This window comes from Osmerus mordax, chromosome 16 (genome assembly GCF_038355195.1).
Source record: "Osmerus mordax isolate fOsmMor3 chromosome 16, fOsmMor3.pri, whole genome shotgun sequence".
In the NCBI taxonomy this organism is placed as follows: domain Eukaryota; kingdom Metazoa; phylum Chordata; class Actinopteri; order Osmeriformes; family Osmeridae; genus Osmerus; species Osmerus mordax.
Window position 1 is genome coordinate 5,243,695 of NC_090065.1, and position 23,294 is coordinate 5,266,988.

Below are 23,294 nucleotides of genomic sequence, written 5' to 3' on the forward strand. Positions count from 1 at the left end.
CTAGTCCAGGGTCAGACCAATCACACAGGTCTCTGGTTCAGTATGGGGCCCTGATAGAATCCTTTAGAAACGCAACCTTTCTTCCTGCCTCTATAAGATCTCTGATCTGAGATAACTGGACAGGTGGCTACATGAGCCTGTCTACAGCTGTTATCAATCCACTCATCTAAAATCAGTGATTTTGAAGGAAGAAAGGAAGGAGGAAACGTTGCTATTCTAACTCACGGCTCATTCTATGCCTTTATGGGTTCATTTAATGAAAATTGTCACAAAACTTTGAACGTTTCATTTCCCTCAGGAGTGACAGTTCGCAGAAACCAGCACGGAAAACTCAGAGATGAAGGCAAGACCTGGGTATCCTAGGCTATAACAAGCACCCTGCCGGCTGGTAAATGGACTCCATGCGTGACATCGAAAACAAGAGAAACGCTACTACTACAATATATGTACCTACTTTATAGTTCGTCTGGGACATGGTAAAAAACTGGTTGTGTCATATGCAGTATATTGCATGTATGATACATGCAATATACTGCATTATTCAGTTGGTATTCAAATAAGTATATCTCACAGTTTGGCCCCTGACGGTCATAAAATGTTCCGAAACTCAGCGATGCTTTCATGGCGAGCATTTCTACAACGGGCTCCACGCGCATCATGACGAAGCCCTGGAACACCGAGCGGGAACTTTATACGAGGACACTAGAACACGAAGCCACGAAGTTCCAGAACCTTCCGTGGTTCCAGGTCCTCGGGGGGAGTTCCGTCAGTCGGACGGTACTGAGTCAGGAGTCCTGCTGGTCCCCCCCCCTTGTTACTGCGGCTCCTTTATGAGCACCTGAGAACACTTAGGCGAGGCTGACTGCCCTCGGCCCAGCGGCTCCTTCAGTCAGCAGCCTTCTGCAGCTCCTACTGACGAGGGGATGCACTAGATGACACTCCCTCCAGGGGGCAATGCAGGCTGCTACAACTGGGCTGGGGTCTCTGTAAGGAACCAACTCATGTAAATTCTGTAATTAGAGCTAGGTAGGTATGGATACAACGACAATGGCCGGGTTTCCCAGATTCGTTAAGAAGCTCTTAACGCTAAGAGCTTCTTAGGAGCGTTCTAGAACGCTCTTAGAACACTCCTAAGAAGCCCTTGGCGTTAAGAGCTTCTTAACGAATCTGGGAAACCCGGCCAATGTCAGCATGTAGACGTGAACTTATAAAGCCACTGTTGAGGCAGATGGAAATATCAGCTAAATACATTCTGCTTCTTAACCCCCCCCACCTCGAAGGTACAGCTTCTTCTGTACGTGTTGATACAGGACACAGCCCGAGTCGGCAAGGATCTCCAGTCTTCCACTCAGTTCTTTCCTTGTGTTTATTTTTTGTCTCTTACATCAATACAGACATCACAGGATACATAGTTTTACAAATACAAAGCACACCACCACCTCGCTGTGGGTCCAAATGTCCCCCCCCTCCCCCCCACAGAGCTATAGGAAGGACCTGTCCTTGCGGTTGCCAGGTTGAAGTTTTAGTCTGCGTAGCAGTGCAACACTCAACAATATTTCTTCAAAAGCATCTTACGCCGGGGCGTCGACACAGAGAGAGAAGGGCAGAACAGAACCATACGTGTTCCCATATGAACAAGCGTGTTGCCATGACAACGTAGAACAAGCAAAAGTGGGGTTAACAACAGCAGGTTTGTGGGGGTTTAAAGATGGTGGTGTCGTTTGGCTAGCACTGCAGTTACAGAACAAGTCAATGCCTTCGTTGTTCCTCTTGAAGGGTTAGGGCAACTTCAACCAGACCATTACAGAAAACAACAGAATAGAAAACCCCCAAAAACAAACAGGTCTTCTTTCTTAAAGGTACAGTGTTTACTGTAAACTGTAGCTGAATGAAAAATGTACACCGCCTAAACCTGGAAATTTCTAGTTTGGAGTAGTTTATTATTATTACTTACATTTATTCCTGTACAATGAAATACAACTTCAACCTCAAGACATCAACATCTGTTCAAAAAATACACTGGGCTTCTTTAACGTCAGCCATTTTTTAACATCGCTCCCTGTCCCTCTCCCCATGTCAAACTAAAACTGGACTTTAATCATATATACGTCTGTGTGTATGTTTGTGTGTGTGTGTGTGTCTGTGTTTGTGTGTGTCTTTGTATGTTCATATGTATACAAGTGTGAACTCTATGTCAATTCCACACAACACTGTAAACATACACAGACTATATTACATGTGCTTGCACTGTTGCTTGGGATTTTGGTTGACTTCACTAGAACACCACTAAAGAAGAAAGGAAGGAAGAGGGGGGGGGGGGGGAAAGGGACCAAAAAAGGAGAAGGAATCCCTTGGATGGTAAATATGGGGTGCGTGTTTGGTTTAAAGTTCACCTCCACCTCCACCCCTCCTCAGGATCAACTCAGAGTCCAGCCATGCTGCTAGAGAGGGAAGGGGTTGGCGGGGGGCGGGGTCCCCACAGAGGTGGAGCAGAGACTAGGGTGGGGAAGGAGGACTGTCTGGTCCCGCTGCAGAGCTGGCTGGCTGGGGCCGGGGCCAGGGCACAGTAGAGTGGTCCGTCCTGCAGAGCCGAGGGCTGGGCTACGCTACTGTTGTCCACCTGTAGAGGGCAGCACTGAGGCTGGGTGCGGAGGGGGGGGGGGGCTGAGAGAGGAGGCAGGAAGGTCCCGCCCCTGTCTGTGGCATGCCCAATCCCAGTGGACCGCTGCGTGGAGTTCCCAAACCTGGTTGGTTGACCAGTCTTTCAAATCAGTCCGTTTGGTCTCCATTTGGAGGAGTCTCTCCCCTATCAGTGTCTGGTCTAAACAGGCTCCGCCCACCCCGGTTCACACACCACGCTGCACAAACGAAAACGGGAAAAAGAGCGCAAACGGGGGAATCATAAAAGGAGAGGAGAGATGAAGGGATGGGGCCAGGTGAGGGCGGGGGTGGGGGGGCGGGCGGCCATCTTGCTTCACAAGTAGACACGTCTCAGGTCTCCTGGCGATGTGATGGTGTTGCACTGTGGGCACAGCTTCTTGTTTCCCTGGAGACAGAGGAGAGCACGGTTAGACTGACAGCACACTTTCAGCTGGTGACCTGAGCCCCTGTGTGTGTGTGTGTGCGCGTGCGTGCAGTGTACTAGCCGCCGTATGTGAAACATCAAAGCGTGTATGTTCCTAACGGCTCCAGTGGGATTCTTCCTTTTTCCTTCCCTTTATATATATATATATCTCTCTCTCTCTCTCTCTCCCTCTCTTTCTCCAGTGTCTTCTTGCCTGGCGGCTCGTTAAACAGCAGGGCTGAGAGCTGGGAGGGCCGGGCGAGGCTGGGTGGTCCTCTCTCTCTCCCTGACACGCAGCAGGTCAGCGGCAGACTGGCATCTGCTGTACATGGCGGGCTGGCACACTGGTCGTACACCCAGTGTCCTCTCGCTCCACCAGGGGCCCAACCAGGCACCACACAATCACCCTCCTTTACCGCCCGGGGGTGTGTGGGGGGGGGGGGGGGGGGGGTGAGGCAGGGGGGGAAGTGGGGGTCCACTGTGATGTGTGTGGAGGAGGTGTAACGATGTGACTAATGTGTGTTCCTAGGGGGCCTTGCGGACAGGTAGTCTGGGTCAGGTCTGGGCTACTGCTTGGATGCCTGACCCCTGGCTGACCCCTGACCCTGCCGGAGTTGACTCAGGTGACCAGAGGCAGCTTCTACATGTGTGTGTGAGGGCCCTTGACACACACACACACACTCCACATAGCTGGGGTGCCTGGACTGGAAGTTCATACAAGCCGCCCAAGTGTTGAACTTTAGTGTGTGTGTGTGTGTGTGTGTGTGAGTGACTGAGTGAGTGTGTGACCTCCCTGCACCACAGCACACAGGGTTATGCAGTGGCTTACAGGAAGGAGAGCGATAAATCCCTCATCCGGACAAGCACACACACACACACACTCACACCTGTTAGCAAAGCCCCCCCCCCCCCCGCAGGGCTGGCTCCACGGTGCCTGAGGCAGGGGTCTTGGCAGCGCTCACACACACCCGTTAAGAGGATCTGGGTCTTCATCCCCCTACACAACCTATAGGTCTTTCCCTGACGGCAGAATCCCTGTGTGTGTGTGTGTGTGTGAGAACAGGCAGACCCCTCTTCTCCTCCTTCCCCACACCTCCGCCTGGCTCCAGAACAAAGCACACTACCTGGACTGTGCACACGCTGGGCTGGCCTGCTCGGAGCGCTTAGGAGTAGTTTCCGTGTGTGTGGAGGAAGATGTGTGTGTGTATGTGTGCAGGTCACTGCCAACTAGCTACTTGGGGAAAGCCGTATAGTAAGAGTTGATGTTATGCCGTTGCTGTGCAACAGTGTGTGTGTGTGTGTGTGTGTGAGAGAGGTTCTCACCAGAGTCCTGAGCCAGCATTCTTCACAGTGGACGTGCCAGCACTGGATGGAGGTGAGGGGCATCGTGTATGAGTCCTGGGAGACAGAGAGAGAGACAGAGAGAGAGAGGGAAAAAGAGAACGATTATTACCACAACATTTCCGAATCAACTATAGATGCAGCACGCACAAAACACAAACAGCACAACACCTAACACTTCCTGACAGGTATGTCACCAAAGCACCAGCACAGCTTACAGGCACAGCCACAACCAGCCAGCCGGCCAGCCAGCCGGCAGGGGGCAGCAGACAGACAGGTGGGCATGGTGGCAGGCAGACAGCGGGCGAGAGATGGGCAGGTGGTCAGAGGGGTGTGACAGGACAGGACACGAGGGGGGGGTGGAGGGGGGCGTGAGGGGGGTAGAGGGAGCCTTACCCTGCGTAGCGGGAGCAGCCTCTTAATCCCGCCTCCGCAGCCCATAACGTAGCCTCTATACATACAGTAAATGCTGAGGGGGAGGGGCTTAGAGCTGGCCGCGTCGGCTTTGGGCGCCACCGCCGCCACGAGAGGCCCCGCCCCCAGACTCTTGTCTTCAGCCCCTGATTGGAAACGCTTCCTCTGCAGGAGGGGGGGAGTCAAGAGGCGGCACTGAGCATAGCAAGGTGGTGGCTTTGTGACACACACACACACGTGCCGACACACACACACACACACGCACACTCCCGCAGATGTGACGCCCCTGCACACGCTTAGGGCAGGCGCACATAATCCACTGACACGTCAAGTCTGCCACTCACAAACATGTTACGACACACGTCGCACGCACACAAACACATGTTGTAAGACAAGAATGTCTTCCGCTGCCTAGTGCCATGATATCCAATAGATATATTTCCTGAATATTCCCCTTCACTGTGTGATGCGAGTCTACACAACACCAGTAGGTGGTGCTAGAGATCCACTGCTAGGCAGCCTCTAGTCCAGCAGACCTACACACCTCGGCACACAAACACCCTGGGGTCAACACTATAATACAGATGACCAGAGTATGTCCGGCTGGCAGAGAGACAGAGAGAGAGAGAGGGAGACACAGAGAGAGGGAGAGAGAGACACAGAGAGAGGGAGAGAGAGACAGAGAGAGAGAGGGAGACACAGAGAGAGGGAGAGAGAGACACAGAGAGAGGGAGAGAGAGAGAGAGGGAGACACAGAGAGAGGGAGAGAGAGAGGAGAGATAGAGATGATCTAGGCGAGGACAGGGCACCAGGGCGGGGGTTTATTAATATGCACCCCTGTTCATCCCCATCACCTTGGGGCCTGGGCGAGCTGTGAGAGGGGTGTGTGTGTGTGTGTGTGTTGCGGGGACACACTGCGGGGAACTATGTCAATGTCTAAGATCAGGACATGTGGCCAAGACAGCAGGGCGTCCATCAAGTCTGCCAGCTGCACCTCAATCTAGAAAGGTGTGGGTGTGTGATCGGAATCACTCAGAGCACAAGTATTGATGGATGCTAATCAATCACCAAGGTTACATCAATACCCAAATATCAGAGGTTCTGTTATTGATGGTCATATGGAGGTTAGCTACCATGAATAATCAAAAATTCTTTACAGTAGACCCCCTTTATACAACAGCATCACACACCACACCCTTCGCTTTCCTCTCGCCCCACACACACACACACACAGGTGGACTTCAGGGCACGGCTCAGGGTTCCAGGACCATGCAACATTCAGCTTCCATAGCCAGACTGAACACTGCTCGACACAAGGCTCACACACAAGGACGGGGGCGCTCAGGAATGGCTGGCATGCCGGGGTGTGTGTGTGTGTGTGGGGGGGGGGGGGGGGGGGGGGGGGGGGGAGAGGAGGAGATGGGGGGGGGGGGGAGATGGGAGGGGTAAGAGAGAGGAAAGCGAAGGGGAACACGACACTTGACGTGGGCAACCCCCTTACAGACAGACTGGGGATGAACCAATAGGCCCAAATCTCAGCAGGCAGTTTAAGCGTCTGTACGTCATCTTTATAGGTGACTATAAACAAGTGTGTTGGGGTACAGGTCTGTTTGTGAGAGTGGGGGGAGAGAGAGGTTGTGTGTGTGTGTTGCTCACCATGCAGATGAGACACTTGTAGCGGTCTCCTCTGAGGATCTGTTTCTCCAGCTCTCTGATGCGAGCCTTCAGGGCCTCCAGGGTGGTGGCCGTCGAGTCCTCTGTGATCCTGGGGGAGGGGGAGGGGGAGAGGGGCAGGCTGGGTTAGAGGGTGTGAGACTCGACTGTTCATAGTCGTCAAAAACAGAAACCCCTGCAAATGCCTGAGGCCCGTGACCAGCCTGGTTCAGACCACCATCTCTGTCCCTCGCAGTGGGACACCTCTTTATTTAACCCCCGCCCGCCACCTGCCTGTCTCGACCATCTAATTCTAAGGCCCTACACAAGCCTCAGATTTACAACCCCCCCCCTCCCCACTAAATACCCAGTGATGAATGCCGGCGGCCCCTTGCAGAATGTACATTTAACATAGTCGGCAGCATATCAAGCAGCCATAACTAAATCAATATGGCCGACCGCAGCGCCCGTCACCGCGGTAGGGGCGAGATGTTTATGGTGATCTGCTCATTTTCCAGCCAGATGGAGGCCTGATCTAGCGTATTGATTTGCCGGGAAGGGGGGGGGTGGGGCTGCTGTCAGCGGCACGCCGTCCCAGCGCTGCCCGCCCCGGGGCCTGCTGGGATACGGCTGGACTTTAGCCTCCATGTCCATGTCTCTCTCTCTCTCACTCTCTGTCCATGTCTCTCTCTCTGTGTCCATGTCTCTCTCACTCTCTGTCCATGTCTCTCTCTCTCACTCTCTGTCCATGTCTCTCTCTCTCATTCTCTGTCCATGTCTCTCTCTCTCATTCTCTGTCCATGTCTCTCTCACTCTCTGTCCATGTCTCTCTCTCTCACTCTCTGTCCATGTCTCTCTCTCTCACTCTCTGTCCATGTCTCTCTCACTCTCTGTCCATGTCTCTCTCTCTCACTCTCTGTCCATGTCTCTCTCTCTCACTCTCTGTCCATGTCTCTCTCTCACTCTCTGTCCATGTCTCTCTCTCTCATTCTCTGTCCATGTCTCTCTGTCTATCCCAGTCCAACACTTCTAGGTCTTCGTGAATACGCTTAGAAAAAAAAAATCCTTGGAGCTAAAGCTGTGAAAAGCAGAGTTCTGACTTCTCCTCAGAGCTGCCACCAAGCCCCCCTCCCCCCAGGACAGCCAGCTAGTTAGGGTGGACCCAGAGACCTTGACCGAGGTCCAGACAGAAAGACAGAGAGCACTCCACTGCCCCCCCCCCCCCACCATGGGCCTGTTAAAAGCCATAAAGTCCCCCACTTATTAGCAGGCAGCTAGTAAAAGGGCATTTAGCCTTGATTAGCGTGCTTGCTTATAAAGCAGGAGACTGGAGCTGTCCCTCCAAGCCTGCTGCCTCTCTTTAACTGGTTCATAAATCGCTGCTGCTAGCTCAACCCTACACTGCCATTGGCTAGCGTCACTGAGTACAACTTTTCCCTATAAAGAAGCCAGCTCTCCTCTCCTCCTCCTTCTCCGGGACACGGCAACGGAGATGAATATTCATTTCGCTTGGTTGATTTATAGAAAACCACATTCGAAAAGTTATTTAATTCCCCGCTGCTATAAAAGAGGGTTTTAATCTGTCTTTATGTGGATGTGGCCACTGGAGCGACGACTGGGGTTGGCGTGGTGTGTGTGTTTCTCCAAGGGGCCCGGGCGGAGAGACTTTACTACTATGGATCGAGCAGACAGGATGATGTCACAGAGACGGGAATAACCAAATCAGCATCCTGATGACTCTATAAGGGACAGCACACCCAATGAGGGACCAGCATCCAGTCCTGTAGGACAGAAGGCTAAACTCCCATCGAGTGTCCGTGAAGACACCTCCAGATCGCCACACAACCCTCAAACTCTGCCCACGTTACGAGGCCCTGCTCGCTGAAGCCCGCGGGGGCACGATGGCTTTTAAGATACGAGCCCAGACAGGCGGTGTGCAGGACCGCTGGGGTCCAGACAGGCGGTGTGCAGGACCGCTGGGGTCCAGACAGGCGGTGTGCAGGACCGCTGGGGTCCAGACAGGCGGTGTGCAGGACCGCTGGGGTCCAGACAGGCGGTGTGCAGGACCGCTGGGGTCCAGACAGGCGGTGTGCAGGACCGCTGGGGTCCAGACACGGTCAAGGAAGAGATCAGACTACATGACAACACTACAGGAGAAAGTGTGTGTGTGTGGGACATAAAGCAGGGTGGTGAATCAGACTCCCCGCTCAGGTTTGTGATCACAGTGGGACCTCCCTGGGTGTGTGCTAACGCTGAAGCTGTGGCCTTGACTTAAAAGAAACCCCTATAAAACTTGTGGCTACCACTTTCCCTCAGAAGCACTTACCATGCACCAGACACGCAAACAGGGAATACTTCAGAGATATACTGCTGGTGTGTATGTGTGTGTACATTTAAGTTCTACTCAGGGTGTGTGCATGGTCCATTGTCAGAAAGAAAAAAGAGAAAAAAGGAATGAAAGAGAAGGTAAGTGAGAGAGAGCAGGGGATGGCTCTTGTGTCCTGAGCTGAATGTGTGCACGGCCACTTCTCATTTCATTAGCCTGTCCTGCTCTCCCCCCCCCCACCCCCCCCCCCCCCCACCACCATCCATCTCCATCAAGCCCCTTATCTTCATCTAGCCCCCGCCTACATCTGGCCCCTTCACCCCCTACAGGCTGCAGGCGGGGGAGGCTGCAGGCGGGGGAGGCTGCAGAGGGGACAGGCTGCAGAGGGGACAGGCTGCAGAGGGGACAGGCTGCAGAGGGGACAGGCTGCAGAGGGGACAGGCTGCAGAGGGGACAGGCTGCAGGCGGGACAGGCTGCAGGCGGGGGAGGCTGCAGGCGGGGGAGGCTGCAGGCGGGGGAGGCTGCAGGCGGGGGAGGCTGCAGGCGGGGGAGGCTGCAGGCGGGGGAGGCTGCAGGCGGGGGAGGCTGCAGGCGGGGGAGGCTGCAGGCGGGGGAGGCTGCAGGCGGGGGAGGCTGCAGGCGGGGGAGGCTGACATGGTGTTCCAGGGTGAGGATTCATCCACGCACCTCAAGGGCTGAACGAAACCTTACCCAAACCGACGACGTATCATAAAACATTTAAGTGCGGGGTAGAGATGAGAGGACTGAGGGGGGGTGGGGGGGGGTTAGAGTCATAGAGACTTATAAATAGAGGACAGATTCAATTATTTGCAGAGGAAGCTTTGCGTGGACCTCCAGCATTGTTTCAAGTGGAGCATTACATTTAGCAGCGATCACAACATGGGAGGAGATCCTCAATCTGTGGGAGGAGCAGCCATGGAGACCCTCACAGCCACCTCAACACCTGGGAGGAGCAGCCATGGAGACCCTCACAGCCACCTCAACACCTGGGAGGAGACACAGACAGGCAGGGAGGCAGGCAGGGAGGCAGGCAGACACACACACAGGGATCCAGTCTCTCTCACTGGCAAACACACACATTCATGTACGTGCGCATGCACACACACACAATGTATCAACATAACCAAAGGAGACAAATCTCATTTTCATTTCAGATGGGTGGCCGTGAAAGACCCCCAAATACATGCATTTTCCCCACGAGCCAGAGGGAATTGTTTTACCTGCTCGTTCCAGGGAAATCATTCAATGCCTTGTTTGGTCTCTTTAAAGGGATTCTCAGATTAAAGCGGCTGTGTTCAGGACACAGCCCTGCTACAGAGCTGGATCTCGTTAGGCCAACTCAATATCCAGAATAAAACATGACTGTAAAAAAGGCTTAATATACCATATTAAGCCTTGGACAAACTAAAAGGTTAGGTTTGTGTAATTGGACAAATGAAGGTCAACGTACCTCCATATTTACTTTGTATGAAATACTAGAAGTTGGACTGGACTGTGTTGTGACTGCAGTCTTGGTATACTAATATTACAGTGATACCAAGGAATGGGGAGACATAGCTGCTGTATTCTTGGCTGCAAAATCCTCCCTCCCTCCTCTTCCTCCCTTGTTCCTTCCTTCTCCATGGTTGATTAATGACATCCAAACAGTGATCGCGCTCCCTTCGCTGTATAACACAATCCCCTCCTGCATCCTCACAATCCTGATGCAATCACACTGGGGGCCAGGAGGGGCCAGGGAGGGAGAGACACAAGAGGGAGAGAGGTTGAAAAACAGAGACGGACAGAGAAAGAGAGAGAGAGAGAGAGAGAGAGAGAGAGAGAGAGAGAGAGAGAGAGAGAGAGAGAGAGAGAGAGAGAGAGAGAGAGAAACTAGACTCACGAGAAGACGAGTAGAGAACTGGAGAGCTAGATCCTAACTAGGAGATATTAGATAAACTACCATGTTTGTGTGTGTGTGTGTGTGTGTGTGTGTGTCATGTCTAGGGCTAGGCTAATATGTCTGGAGGAGGGGAGGTAGGCTAAGCTAATAAAGCTGCTTCAGAGCGGGTGTGCTAGCCCCTCTCCCCCTGTGACATCAGCCAGCTGAGGATGATTCATACCTGTCTTGTCCTGCTGGCTAGCACGCTAACGCTAATGCCTTCCTCCTAATGGTGGAGAGATGATGGCTGTGTGTATGTGTGTGTGTGTGAGAGACAGACGAAGCATGGTGTGTGTGAGAGGGGGGGCTACAGTGATGAATCAATCTAAGCTGTCATGCGCCTGCCTCGCCACTTAGCAATGCTGACCTGTCTGTCTTCATCCTGAAACACACACCCAAACACGCTGTAAACCCAGCACGCTCACACACACACAGACACACACACACACATGTAGTGAGCATCCGCACAGTCCAAAAACCAAACACACACAAGAAAACAGTACACACACACACACACACACACACGCACACGTCAGTGGAGGTCAGTGTTCTCTGCTTGTTCACGCCCTCAGTACAGCTGCTGATGCTCTGTCATGTGAGGAGCACACGTGACAGCTGGCCTGCTCTGACTGGGGCTGTCCTATGGAGGTTTCACCCTGGCCGATTGGTAACCTGTGTGTGTGTTTGTGTGTGTGTGTGTGTGTGTGTGTGGGGGGAGCCTGTGATAGACGGCAGTGCTCTTAACAGCAGCCAGGTAGAGATGGCAGAGGGAGAGAGCGATTGACCCCAGCTGAGGTAAAAGGAAGGCGAGAGATGAAAGGAGGGAGAGAGATGGAGAAAGATGGATGGACGTACAGAGGGAGAGATAAAGGGAGGGAGAGAGGGTTAAGCCACTAAGGCAACACAGGGGTCCGGGAGGACAGGGAATATGCCAGACATGCAGAAGAAAGCAATCAACCAAATCCTCTGCTCCCTTCCTGGCTCTCCTCCTTCCTCCCTCGCGCCGTCAGCCACCAGTGCTGCTCTGACCCCAATTACCCATTCAGGGGCGGGGGCGGGGGGGCGTGCGTGCTGAAGGAGATTGTTTTGCGTGTGGCCGGGGAGGGGGGGGGGGGGGCTCTAGTGGGAGAATATGGATGAGGACATGGAGGATGAGGGATATACACAGGCATGTGTGTGTGTTCATACACACAGGTTAGGCTGTTTGGGAGGGAGAGAAGCAGCCTGAACAGGTGTCCACACCGTGTGTGTGTGTGTGTCATTAGGATTCGGGGCCTGTGCCGGGGGCCAGGCCAGACAGACTGGGCTGCAGAAGGATCAATACTGTTAGACCCTCCCTGTGATCACAGCAGAGGATGAACAACGCTTCCACACACACACACACACACACACACACACGAGGAGAGAGCCTTCGGCCAGAAAAATGACCACACAGGATGCATCATTTATGACCTGGCCAGGCGTTGGAGAGAGAACTCATCAGAGAGTCATAGAAACCTGATGTTGGAGGAGTGGGGCAGGGGGGAGGGAGAGGGGGATGAGGAAAGAGAACGGGGGAAATGTGGAGGAAAGGAACAGAAAAAGAAAAATGGAGGGAGGTGAGAAAAAGGAACAGCGTCTGGGAAGATGGAGGAAGATAGAGAGCGGGAGAGAGTTAGGCGAGGCGGGAGCAGGGATGGAGAGAAAGAGGAGAGAGAGAGAGCAGGGATGGAGAGAAAGAGGAGAGAGAGAGAGCAGGGATGGAGAGAAATAGGAGAGAGAGAGCAGGGATGGAGAGAAAGAGGAGAGAGAGAGAGCAGGGATGGAGAGAAAGAGGAGAGAGAGAGAGCAGGGATGGAGAGAAAGAGGAGAGAGAGAGAGCAGGGTGTGTCTAGGGGATGGGGGGAGAGGCTCAGGAGGAGGTCGGTGCAGGTAGAGAGAGGAGAGCCTTACTTTTCTATCTCGCTGTTTTTACAGGTGCGCGGTACCAAAGAGGAGCAGGATGTGGAGGCGGCGGCGCCGGGGTCCGCCTTGCTGCCCTCGCCGTTGCTCGTAGACGGCATCTCTGTGGGGAAGAAACGACTTTCAGGTCCAAAGCTGGGACTGCCAACTCCATAGTTAGGGAGAGTAGGACAGAGACTTCAGGGGCCGCTGGGGTCCAGCAGCACCACTCACCATCACTGGCCCATTTGGAGAACTCTGGCGTTATTCTGTTGGACGGCATGCCCCCACTGAGGACACAAGACGGGCAGACACAAGGTCATGAGTGTCTGCAGAGAGTACAGTAGAGAACTGTGATGACAGAGTAGCAGAGTAGAAGAAAGTAGAGTAGAGTACAGCAGAGTAGAGTACAGTAGAATACAGCAGAGTACAGCAGAGTAGAGTACAGCAGAGTAGAGTTCAGTAAAGTACAGCAGAGTAGAGTTCAGTAAAGTACAGCAGAGTAGAGTTCAGTAGAGCACAGCAGAGTAGAGCAGAGTAGCCGTGGGCGGGGCGTCCTACTTGAGCACGGCTCCTCGCAGGGCCTCCCTCTCCTTGGCGTCCCCCTGGTCCTCTCCGGAGCAGGGGATGATGTCAGCCTCCGTGTACTGGGCCTTGCCGTACTCCAGGGTGTCGTCACCGTCCACGTCCAGGTCGGCGTCGCTGTCCTGGCTCTCCTTGGTGCTGCACATGGCGAAGCCTGTTCCTGGAGGGCGAGCAGCGGGGTTACACAAGGGAAGCCATCGAGCGCGCGTGTCTGGGTGTGTCCCACGGTGGGAGTGTGGAGGGGGACAGGTGGCTGACTGGCAGACAGAGATACCTCTCCAGACCTGGCTGTTGGATGAGATTCAGACTAACTCCCGCTGCTTCCTGACTGGGCCTTTCAACTCCACTTACCTCTCTGTCTCTCCTGCAGGCTGAAGGTGTGTACGTGTGTGTGTGTGTGTGTGTGGGAGAGAGAGAGATGGGGGATGCGTCTATCACTTAGGGCCCTGTCTCCACACAAACACCCAACCCCCGGCAAGGCCTGAGCCCTGATTGACCGATCCAGCAGATAGGGTAGCTGTAAGCAATATATTGAAATGTGCACGTTGTCTGTCAGGAAGGGCAGGTTTAGTTAGCTGCAGTACGAGTCATCTCCCTTCCCCATCCACTCTCTGGTCTGGGGGACTAAGACACAGGAGGCCAGAGGCTAGGGGGGGCGGGGGGGGGACCATGGATCCAGTCATTCTGCCAGAAATCCTTTGGTAGGGAATATAAAAACGCTCCAGCTTTTAACAGCACACCGGTGGGGGTTTTAGTGATCATATAAAAAGGACCTTTTAAGTTTTATATGGTCCCTGCTGTGTCGGTCTGCCTGGAGTGATGTGTGGCAATGATGCCTGCCTGCTAGCCGCTACTGCTAGGACCCTAGGCCTGCCCCGCCCCGCCCTGCCCTGCCTGGTTCTAGGGGGGGGGGGGGGGGCTGGGCGGGGCACACAGGCGACAAACTGCCAACGACGCCCAGCATTTCATCAATCTGCTGCGAAAGAGAGGGATGACACAAAGGAGGGGAAAACAGATATATAGATAGCCCAGGCTGGTGACTGCTAATACAGGAGACAGAGACAGAGAGAGCAGAAATCACTGTTAATCTAATCATCTGATCAGAGGATGGATCCGGTGGCTAATTGTGCATGTTAGGATCGGTTCTGAGGGGGGGGGGGTGGCTAGGGGGATGAGGCAGGGGGCGGGTGGGGTTTGAGGCAGAGGCAAACCATCTGAGCTATGGTTCTGGTGTACATTTTTGATACACAAGACCAGTGTTCCTATGGGTCCCAATTTGAGCAGTACAAATACCCTCAATACAGCTCTACTACAAGTGTGAAGATATGTTGCTAGCCTGCCGTCTGTGTGTGTGTGTTTGTGTGTGAGGTCGCTGATCCACTATCTGTCCCTTTAACCAGTCTTGGCAGGCAATCTAATCTGGTCTGAAAAGGTCAGCACCACTATAACTGCCTTTCAGTCACATTATGCACGCTGCACCCCCCCCCCCCTCTCTCTCTCCTTCTCTCTCTCTCTTTCTCTCTCTCTCCATCCCTCAGGTTCCTCCTTCCCTCCCACTGTCTCCCTCCGTTTCTGGTCCTCTCATTTTCTTGTTTCTGTTTCGTCTTCCTGCATCTCTTCTCATCCCTTTATCCCTTACTCTCACTAGCGTTCCTCCTATTATCCATCCTCTCCCAAAAGTAGAGGTTGTTACCGATTTCTGTGGCTGATCAGGCAGGCACGCGCACACACACACGCACACACTCACTCACTCCGACACCCCCATGACTCCATAACATTTCCAGACTCATTATCATAACCAATCTCGTGCATGTCGTTGACTTTAACACGTTAACTACACATGTTCCTTTCATGTAACATGCACCTGACGATGACACAGAACACCTATCTACATATGTCACCATGGAGACGAGGACAACGCCAGGGTTCTAAGCTGCGAGGGTCAGGGGACCAATCAACATGACAGGCAGCTGTTGCCATGACGCTTATCAGTTTGGGGGGGGTTAAAAGGTGATCCTATCTGTATGGCATTTCATTTACAGGACGACCCTGTAGAGATGGGCCAGAGAGACAATACACAAAGAGGCAGCCATGTTTGAAGTTCCGGTACAAAGTGAGAGGCTTGGTTCTAAGCCTGCCTAAACCCCACTGCTCTCTCTGAGAATCAGACAGTTAGCCTGCCGTCATATCTGCAGCTAGGATCTCTCGGTCCCCTTCATCACGATACTGTGGGTGAGTGAGAGTTAAGAGTCCTCTCTAAGTCCTCTGAAGCCCGGCACACAGGAGGTCCCAGCCCAACAAGAAACTGAGCCTGTTCGATTTCTCTCCTCCTCCTCCCTCCATCCCATCTCCCCTCTTCAGGTCTGTTTAAAGGGCTTCCCTCCATCTTTCTTCCCTCCTCCTCAAAGGGACTGTGGTGGGCCGGCGGCTTCACAGAGGAGAGCTCTCTTATCCGATTGAAGACCCTCAGCCTCCCCCCCCCCCTCCCCCTCCCTCCCCCTGTCCCCTGGCCACCCCTCGAGGTTGGGTGGATCCTGTCTGGCGGGTCCATTGAACCATAGCACAGCTTTCAAAGCAAATCCACCCTCTTGAGCTTCTCTTTCTGTGTGTGTGTGTGTGTGTGTGTGGTCTTTCAAGTGCTCTCCCCAGGCTGGCCCGACACCTCCAGGCTTTGACCAGCGTTATCGGTGTCACATCAAGGAGGCCTATCAGAGCCTGCCAGAAGGGTTCTAGCGCTCATTAGATGTAGGGAGGGACAGAGGGATAGATAGCTGGACAGATGGATGGATGGACTTGGGCTCATAGTTGGAGATTTTAACATTGATCTGTGGCTGCTCTCTCTGTCAGACTTGGAAAGGGGCGAGCGAGCGCGGAGAGAGCGAGAGCGAGGCTGGCATCTCCTTCTCTGGTCTTTGTAATTCCGTTTTCCAGCAGATCGAACTGAGGGGACTTTGGGGCTAAAAGAGTTTCTAAAGAGCCTCTTTAAGACCAAGAGGGCTCTCCAGTGCGCTGTGACACACACACACACACACAGTGTCAGCTCCCCTTCCTGCGGCAGATAAGGGCCTATCCTGCTGTAATGACCACCGACCTACCACCACCACACACACACATCTACTTCCTCCCAACTCAAAGCCGCTCGTCGCGATTGATCAGCGGGTCGACGCCGGTGAGATCTTCTCAGTGCGATCCCCGGGGAGGTCCTGACTCTTCGTAAGCCTGCGTGAGCCTGGATCAAGACCCGTCACATGACAGCAGGCTGTAGGATCAAACCCCGGCCCGCTTCCCCGGCTGTCTAGCAGGGCCTAACATTGACGATGTCACAGAGCTGTCGGGCAGCGACCTATCCCCTTGTGCTGTTCATCAGTATTGTCAACATCTCAGGATCTCTCAATGATTACTGGTAATGGCTTCCTTATTGAGCTGCTTCTTTCCCTCCAGCCATCAATAACGTAGGGTAACTATGGACGGGAGTTGAGAGGGACTAGGAATTAGCCAGAACTAGGAAAGAGAGGGAGAGCTGTGAGAGAGAGAGAGAGAGCTGTGAGAGAGAGAGAGAGCTGTGAGAGAGAGAGAGATGTGAGAGAGAGAGAGAGAGAGATGTGAGAGAGAGAGATGTGAGAGAGAGAGAGATGTGAGAGAGAGAGAGAGAGAGAGAGAGAGAGAGAGAGAGAGAGAGAGAGAGAGAGAGAGAGAGAGAGAGAAAGAGAGAAAGAGAAAGAGAAAGAGAGAGAGAGAGAGAGAGAGAGAGAGAGAGAGAGAGAGAGAGAGAGAGAGAGAGAGAGAGGGATGAAATTGAGATACTGTATGTGAAAATGAGAGAGAGATGGAGAGAGCTGGCTAGTATTCCCCAGTGGCCAGTGACCAGGTCCAGGTCTATAATTGCATTTTGGACAGAGGAGAACCTGGGGGTCAGCGGTTCACCTCTCCCTCCACACTCTCTCCATCCCTCCTTCCACACCCCTTCCATGCTGCCATCCCACAGGAGCCGTCGGGGTCAATTGCCCAGCTAAATGTGTTTTCCTTTCCTGCTAAAAGGGCCAAGGCGGGCCACCCTGTACTGACCCTGTCTGGACCAGGGCCAGGGACCCCGGAGTCCCCCCCCCCCCCTTGTGTTCCGGGAGGGCTCTGATGACGGGCTGGGGGTGTAGGGCCTGGCTGCTCACGCCCCTGTCTGTTTAACACAGACACTGCAACGGGACATGTCTGTCTGCTACCGTGGCGATGTGGGATTCAGGGGCGGGTCTGTTCTATTCATTCAAAGTTCCTCCTGAAGCCTCCCTCCAGCAGGGTGGTGGTATGTGTGAGTGTGTGTGTGTGTGTGTGTGTGAGTGTGTGTGAGTGTGTGTGTGTGAGTGTGTGTGTGAGTGTGTGTGTGTGTGTGTGTTGTACCTCTGAAGCCTCCCTCCAGCAGGGTGGTGGTATGTGTGAGTGTGTGTGTGTGTGTGTGTGTGTGTGTGTGTGTGTGTGTGTGAGAGTGTGTGTGTGTGTGTGTGTGAGTGTGTGTGTGTGTGTGAGAGTGTGTGTGTGTGTGTGAGTGAGTGAGTGTGTGTGTGTGTGTGTGTGAGTGTGTGTGTGTGAGTGTGTGTGAGTGTGTGTGAGAGTGTGTGTGTGTGAGTGTGTGTGTGTGTGTGTGTGTGTGTGTGTGTGTGTGTGTGTGTGTGTGTGTGTGTGTGTGTGTGTGTTGTACCTCTGAAGCCTCCCTCCAGCAGGGTGGTGGCTCGGACCCTCTTCTGGCCGCACCACTCGTACTCTTCGAAGCGTGTTCCGTTCTCCCCGTCCATGTCTGCTGAGTCGTCCTCCGCACCAAACGCACCTTCTCTCTACCAGAGCAAACACACACAGGGTTAGCAGTGGGCCTCAACACACAGCACACACACACACACTACTAAGCCCAAAGTACAAGGATCAGAGTAGAATAGAGAACACAATGTCTTATTTAAGTATAGGAGCGTGCAACCAATTCCCAGAAAATTATTATTGTGGAAATTAATTAAATATACTACTCTTTCTAGCAACGATTCGGGTAGTTATTTATCTTCTTATCTTATCCTCAACTTAAGGGATAAGTAGGGTTTAGTTGAACTACAACTAATGGATGAGTGAAGTTGGGAAAAGTTCTTCTCATGACCAACATCTACGGAGAGGAACCAGGAGATATTCACAGTTCTACAGCAGGAAGTCTATCTTCCTAGTTCCAGAACTGACTGAATCTAAAGGCCTGCTCACGAAGCCTGCCGACCACTGAGAAACAAAAGACTGGGAAGAGGAAGAGAGGAGAGAAAAGATAGAGAGAAGAAGACAGCCGAGAGGAGAAATAAAGAAGAAAAGAGGAAGAAGAGAGAAGCAAGACAGGAGGAAGATGGAAAAGCTCCCACAGGAATAGAGAGTCCCTTCCCCTTGACCAGGGAACAGCTGAACATCTAGCAAAGGTTACGGAGAAGCTGGGAGAGGATGGGAGTTGGCCGAGCTCCGAGTCTAACAGTCAACATGGGCCCTGGTGGGCTTGGATACTAGACACTGAACTGAACTGTAGAGGCCTAGGAATGAAAATATCTGCCTGGCTTTTACAAGGATAACACTGTACATTGGCTTAGTTTTACAGTGGGAGAGTTGTGTTAGCCAAGTTGGTGTTGAATGCTAAGTAATGAACCGTGATGTCACTGGTCATGGGGAAGGAGCAGGCAAGCGAGCGGAGCAGTGTGAAGCAGGTGTCTACAGGAAGAGGTGGCGATTGGTCAGTGGTGTTCTAGAAGCTAGTGGTGATTGGCTGGTGGGGGCAGGAGGCCCAGAAAGAGGGAGGTGGTTGGTCGGTGGGTCGGTGGGAGGGGCAGTGTGGTTTCTACCTTGAACAGACAGAGTTCCACATGTCTACTCATCTCCTCCTCGGAGCCTTTCAGGGGCGCGCTGCATAGAGGACATACCTGTCCATCCTCAGGCCTCCTGCGCTTCATCTTCCCAATCCGGGCTGGAACACACACACACAGGCATGGTTAGAAACACACATATTTTTTTTTTATAAAAAACATTTAAAAAAGGAAAGTGAAAGTAACTCCTCATTATAAACTCGTGAAAGAAAAAAAAAAAAAAAGAAAAAAAAAAAACTGGTTCTGCAGGACACAAGCTAATTCGTTCTGAATTCCCACAGAAGGCTGTGGAATGATCCCTGTCCTACAGCATCCATCCCTCTCCATGATGGATAAGGACAGGAGACCCAGGACAAGCAGGGAGCTGTCCCTCCATCCCTTCATCCCTCCCTCTCTTCATTTCCACAACCCCCCCCCCCCCCCGCCCCCCCAAGCCCCACGCGCATAATTAGAAATTTAACACAGCAGAACAGCGGGCTTTGCGCCGTAAGTCTCTGTCGTTTTTCCTTAACTGCAAATGGCGTGTGGGGACATTAATTTTTAGGTGGCTGTGATTACAGACGGGGCCAAGGGGGACCTGGCAGGGGGAACGGGGTGGTGGTGGGGGGGCGTCGGTCTGTGAATCGTGGGGTGAAGCGTCATAACTCCGGGGAGATATCGAGGGGCGCTGTGTGTGTGTGTGACGGTTCCACAGCTGACGCTAATCGAGGGGGGCGTCATTAGATAGTGAGAGAGGAAAAAGACGATTAATTAGGCACGGCAGGAGTTTCTACCCCCCTCCCCTTCAGGTTCCAAACCAGGGCTGATGGACAGCCGGGGATGAGGGGAGGGGCGGGTCTTAGGGTTTGGGTGAAGCTGACTTGCTAATGCCTGGTCAGTGACACAGCCAGAGTGGACCTCCAGGGCTAGTGACGGGGTGACATACAGTGTTGGGGTTGTACGAGGGCGAGGGGGCGGGGCTTACCGTGGCGCAGGCAGCAGGGGGCTAGGCGCGCTCCGTTGGGCTGTCCAATGGGAGTGCCCGTTTTGAGACTTTCCTTGGCGTAGCGCCTGCACCAGCAGAGGTCCTCGACTGTTGACATATCAAGAAGGTCAAGGGTTAATAGATCCTCTGGTGGTGCCGGCGCTAGGTCAGGGAGGCATCCCAACCGACAACCTTCACAGTGGGGCTAGGAGGGCAGGACCACTGCCTCAGGACCGGGGCAGGGCAGAGCGAGGGAGCATGGTGGGAGGGGAGTCCAGACAGACACCATGACCTACAGCCATGGAAAGCTGGAGCTGGGGTGGAGGTGTGCCTGTTTCATCCTAGCTTTGTCATCACAGTGCTGGACATTCTGGTGCCAGAGTGGAGGCGTTGGGATCAAGGGATCAGGAGGGCAAAAGTGGCTTCTGGTGCCCAGGTATGCCCTGCTTAGCCATCAGTAAACACAATTTGGCTAACAAGCCAGTGTGTTCGCTCAAGCTATTTAGTATGGTGAGGTGACCGCCTACAGGCTTTGGCCCAAGGCCAATGTGTTGAAGCAGACACAAAGTCGAGGTCTGTGACCGCTCAGCACAGTCAAAACAGCCTGATCCCACACTTACCTGTCTGCCAAACCAGGCTTCTAAACCAGAACCCAGAACAGCTTGTGTGCCTTAGTTTATGGTTCCTGAGCCCTTCACTTTCATTTACAATTCATGGTCTGTTAAGTATGTTTAAGTGTTGTGAAATGTCTTGCATTTTAAACAAATGCTGATTATTTTTACTTAACTTTATAAATTACGAAACACATAGTTGCAATAAATAATAGGGAAATGGAGGTGTGTACATACCATTCAATCGTGTTTGTCTATTTGCCCGCACTCTTAAAAACGTCTGCAGGAAGTAGGAAAGGAAACACATGAAATATGCGTTAGTTTTGGACATTTTAATATTTTTCATGGAAACATCTTCAAGTCACTGCCGAAAGCTGGATTGCGTTGGATTGTTCAGAGTGCAAGAGCAAAGCATCTCGACTGTAAACAAAAACCTACTTCTCTGTTGGTCTCTATCGTCTCTTCCATAACAGGGTCTGCAAGTTCTGTTAAAAGCCGTATCACGCCGCAAAACTCAACTGTGTCCCTTAATAATAAGAGTCTTCCGCTGCAGTATTTGACTGTTTATACAGTGAAGTATTAATAATTTGCGAAGGATGCATTCGGATTGAATGAAGCGCGCACATAATCGTTTAGCCCCTTTTCGTCGCCATGTTGGCCGCGGTCACATGACCAAAACAGACGTGAAAGTTGAGGCGACGTCAAGCGTAGTTACCGATTCGACCACTAGGAGGCGGCAACACGTGACTGATTTTCACAATAGTCCTAATTAGTTTTCAGTGTCTCTATATGTATTTAGAAAATAAGATCTTAAGTAATATGTGCAATAACAATGGAAGTGTATCATGGATTATCAACAGGAGTTTGAATTCATAACCATCAAGCCATATGCTATCAGTAATTAAAAAAAAATACCCTTCCCTTCCTTGGCAGTGTGTGTGCTAAATACTGCACAGAGTGCGAATGTGTGTGTGTGTGTGTCTAGACTAGCCCATTCTGTATGTGCTGACTTGAGCAGAGAAAGGTTGAATATGTTCCAAAGTGCCAGTCACAGCGATGGATGCCCACTCATTGACACGGGCACAGTCAGCGGGCGCGGGTTCAAAACTCCTGGAGAGAAGATCGTCCATCAACGAGAGCCATCAGGCTCTGACACGCGGATACATGAGCTATAGCCTACTCGTTACCACATACGCAGCAATGAAACGATCTAGCAGCGGGACAAAGTGTGTGAGAGAAGTAAGTTGTAGTTTTTTAATGGAAAAAAAAATCCCCATTGACTTGATCATGTGTATAATATAGGAGGTTTCAGCACCTTTGCTAATGATAACATATGGTTTAACCGCAGGCTTTAAAGAGGTGTGTCAACGTGTGGGCATTATGGTGCAGCATACACTCAATAGTTTCTATTTTATGGGATGAGGGGAGAAAACCCACTTAACCCAATCATGCATCACCCCCATACAAAAAAAAAAAAAAAGGAAACTTGGACTGATAGGAATCCTAAGTATGTAGAGAGTTAAGCCACAAGGCTTGAGCAGCGAGGCTACCTTAAGTCTAATCTGTAGCAGTGGGACCTCCAGGAGAAAGGAGGTGGAGGGGGCATGTCAAGGACGCCAGGAGATCCTATCCCCTTCCTTGGGGGAAGACTGGAGCATAGCTGGGGGCTAAAACTCTGGATGAAGGTGATTACCTATCCGAACAGGAAAGCCATTACAGCCGGGCAAATCTTTGCTAAAGATAGTGGGTGCAGGTAGGGACTAGATCCTGATTGGAGGGGCCTTTCTATTGACTCCCAGCACATAGACTGATCCCACTGGGCGATAAGATGTAAGTGTGAGATGATTGGAGAGAGTCAAACATTGAGGGTGTGTGTAAACACTGAAACAACACATTAACCTGTTGTCTCTTGTTATCTGGGCACCTCTCGGTTAACCCAGTGGGGGGAGGAGCTTGAGCTTCTGCACTCTACGATAGAGAACGGCTAAGCCTGTCTACAAAGCCACATCCAACCCTGGTGCTTCACCTCAAGCTGTGTGTGTGTGTGTGTGTGTGTGTGTGTGTGTGTGTGTGTGTGAATGTGTGTGTGAATGTGTGTGCTCTTGGCCCACCTGGTATCTGTCGGAGTGGTGGGCGTCCTCGGAGGAGAGGGGGGAGACCACTGGTGACTCGCCCTCACGCTTGATATGCACTGACAGCAGCAGAGACTGAGGAAAGGAGAGGAGAGGAGAGGAGTGAGGGAGAGGAGAGGAGAGGAGAGGAGAGGAGAAGAGAGGAAGAGGAGAGGAGAAGAGAGGAGAGAGGGAGAGGAGAAGAGAGGAGAGAGGGAGAGGAGAAGAGAGAGGGAGAGGAGAAGAGAGGAGAGAGGGAGAGGAGTGAGGGAGAGGAGAGAGGGAGGGGAGAGGAGAGAGCACAGGACAGGAAAGGGTCAGCAACATCCAGGACATGGACCCTCTAAGGCTGGAGACCGGAGCCAGCTTCTCTAGGGAGGACTAGAGGCTCACTGTGTAAGTCACAGTACGTGTACAGATAGAAAGAGAGAGGGGGGGGGGGGGGCTAACCAGCTAACATTACAGGACATTGTGACCATCAGTAAACCTGTCTGAGAA

At 52.5% G+C, this 23,294-nt stretch overlaps 1 protein-coding gene across 6 annotated transcripts; it reads right to left on the reverse strand.

Annotated features, from left to right (window-relative positions):
* Nucleotides 1-1,915: 1,915 nt before the first annotated feature.
* On the reverse strand, nucleotides 1,916-21,329 carry rnf220a (ring finger protein 220a). 6 transcript variants are annotated; one of them, XM_067253016.1, is made up of 12 exons: nucleotides 21,124-21,329; nucleotides 20,923-20,965; nucleotides 20,075-20,182; nucleotides 19,168-19,211; nucleotides 17,934-18,066; nucleotides 13,220-13,403; nucleotides 12,893-12,948; nucleotides 12,671-12,782; nucleotides 6,476-6,584; nucleotides 4,802-4,984; nucleotides 4,388-4,462; nucleotides 1,916-3,046 (listed from the first exon to the last, which is right to left on the reverse strand). In XM_067253016.1, the coding sequence occupies exons 1-12, from the start codon at nucleotides 21,151-21,153 to the stop codon at nucleotides 2,975-2,977; spliced, it is 1,149 nt and encodes a 382-aa protein (XP_067109117.1). In that variant the 5' UTR covers nucleotides 21,154-21,329; the 3' UTR covers nucleotides 1,916-2,974. The 6 variants fall into 6 exon arrangements, with proteins under 6 accessions (XP_067109117.1, XP_067109116.1, XP_067109120.1 ...); XM_067253015.1 differs by having other exon boundaries at nucleotides 19,090-19,211; XM_067253019.1 differs by lacking the exon at nucleotides 20,075-20,182.
* Nucleotides 21,330-23,294: the final 1,965 nt, after the last annotated feature.

Bases quoted from the DNA above. Each gene is read 5' to 3' on its own strand.
- rnf220a (XM_067253015.1), bottom strand. From the start codon at position 21,153: ATGGAAGAGACGATAGAGACCAACAGAGAA. The intron at 13,404-17,933 runs GTACAACACACA...CTCGCCCTCCAG, and splicing joins GCTGGAGGGAGGCTTCAGAG to GAACAGGCTTCGCCATGTGC. The intron at 6,585-12,670 runs GTAAGGCTCTCC...CCCCTCCCCCAG, and splicing joins AAAAACAGCGAGATAGAAAA to GATCACAGAGGACTCGACGG.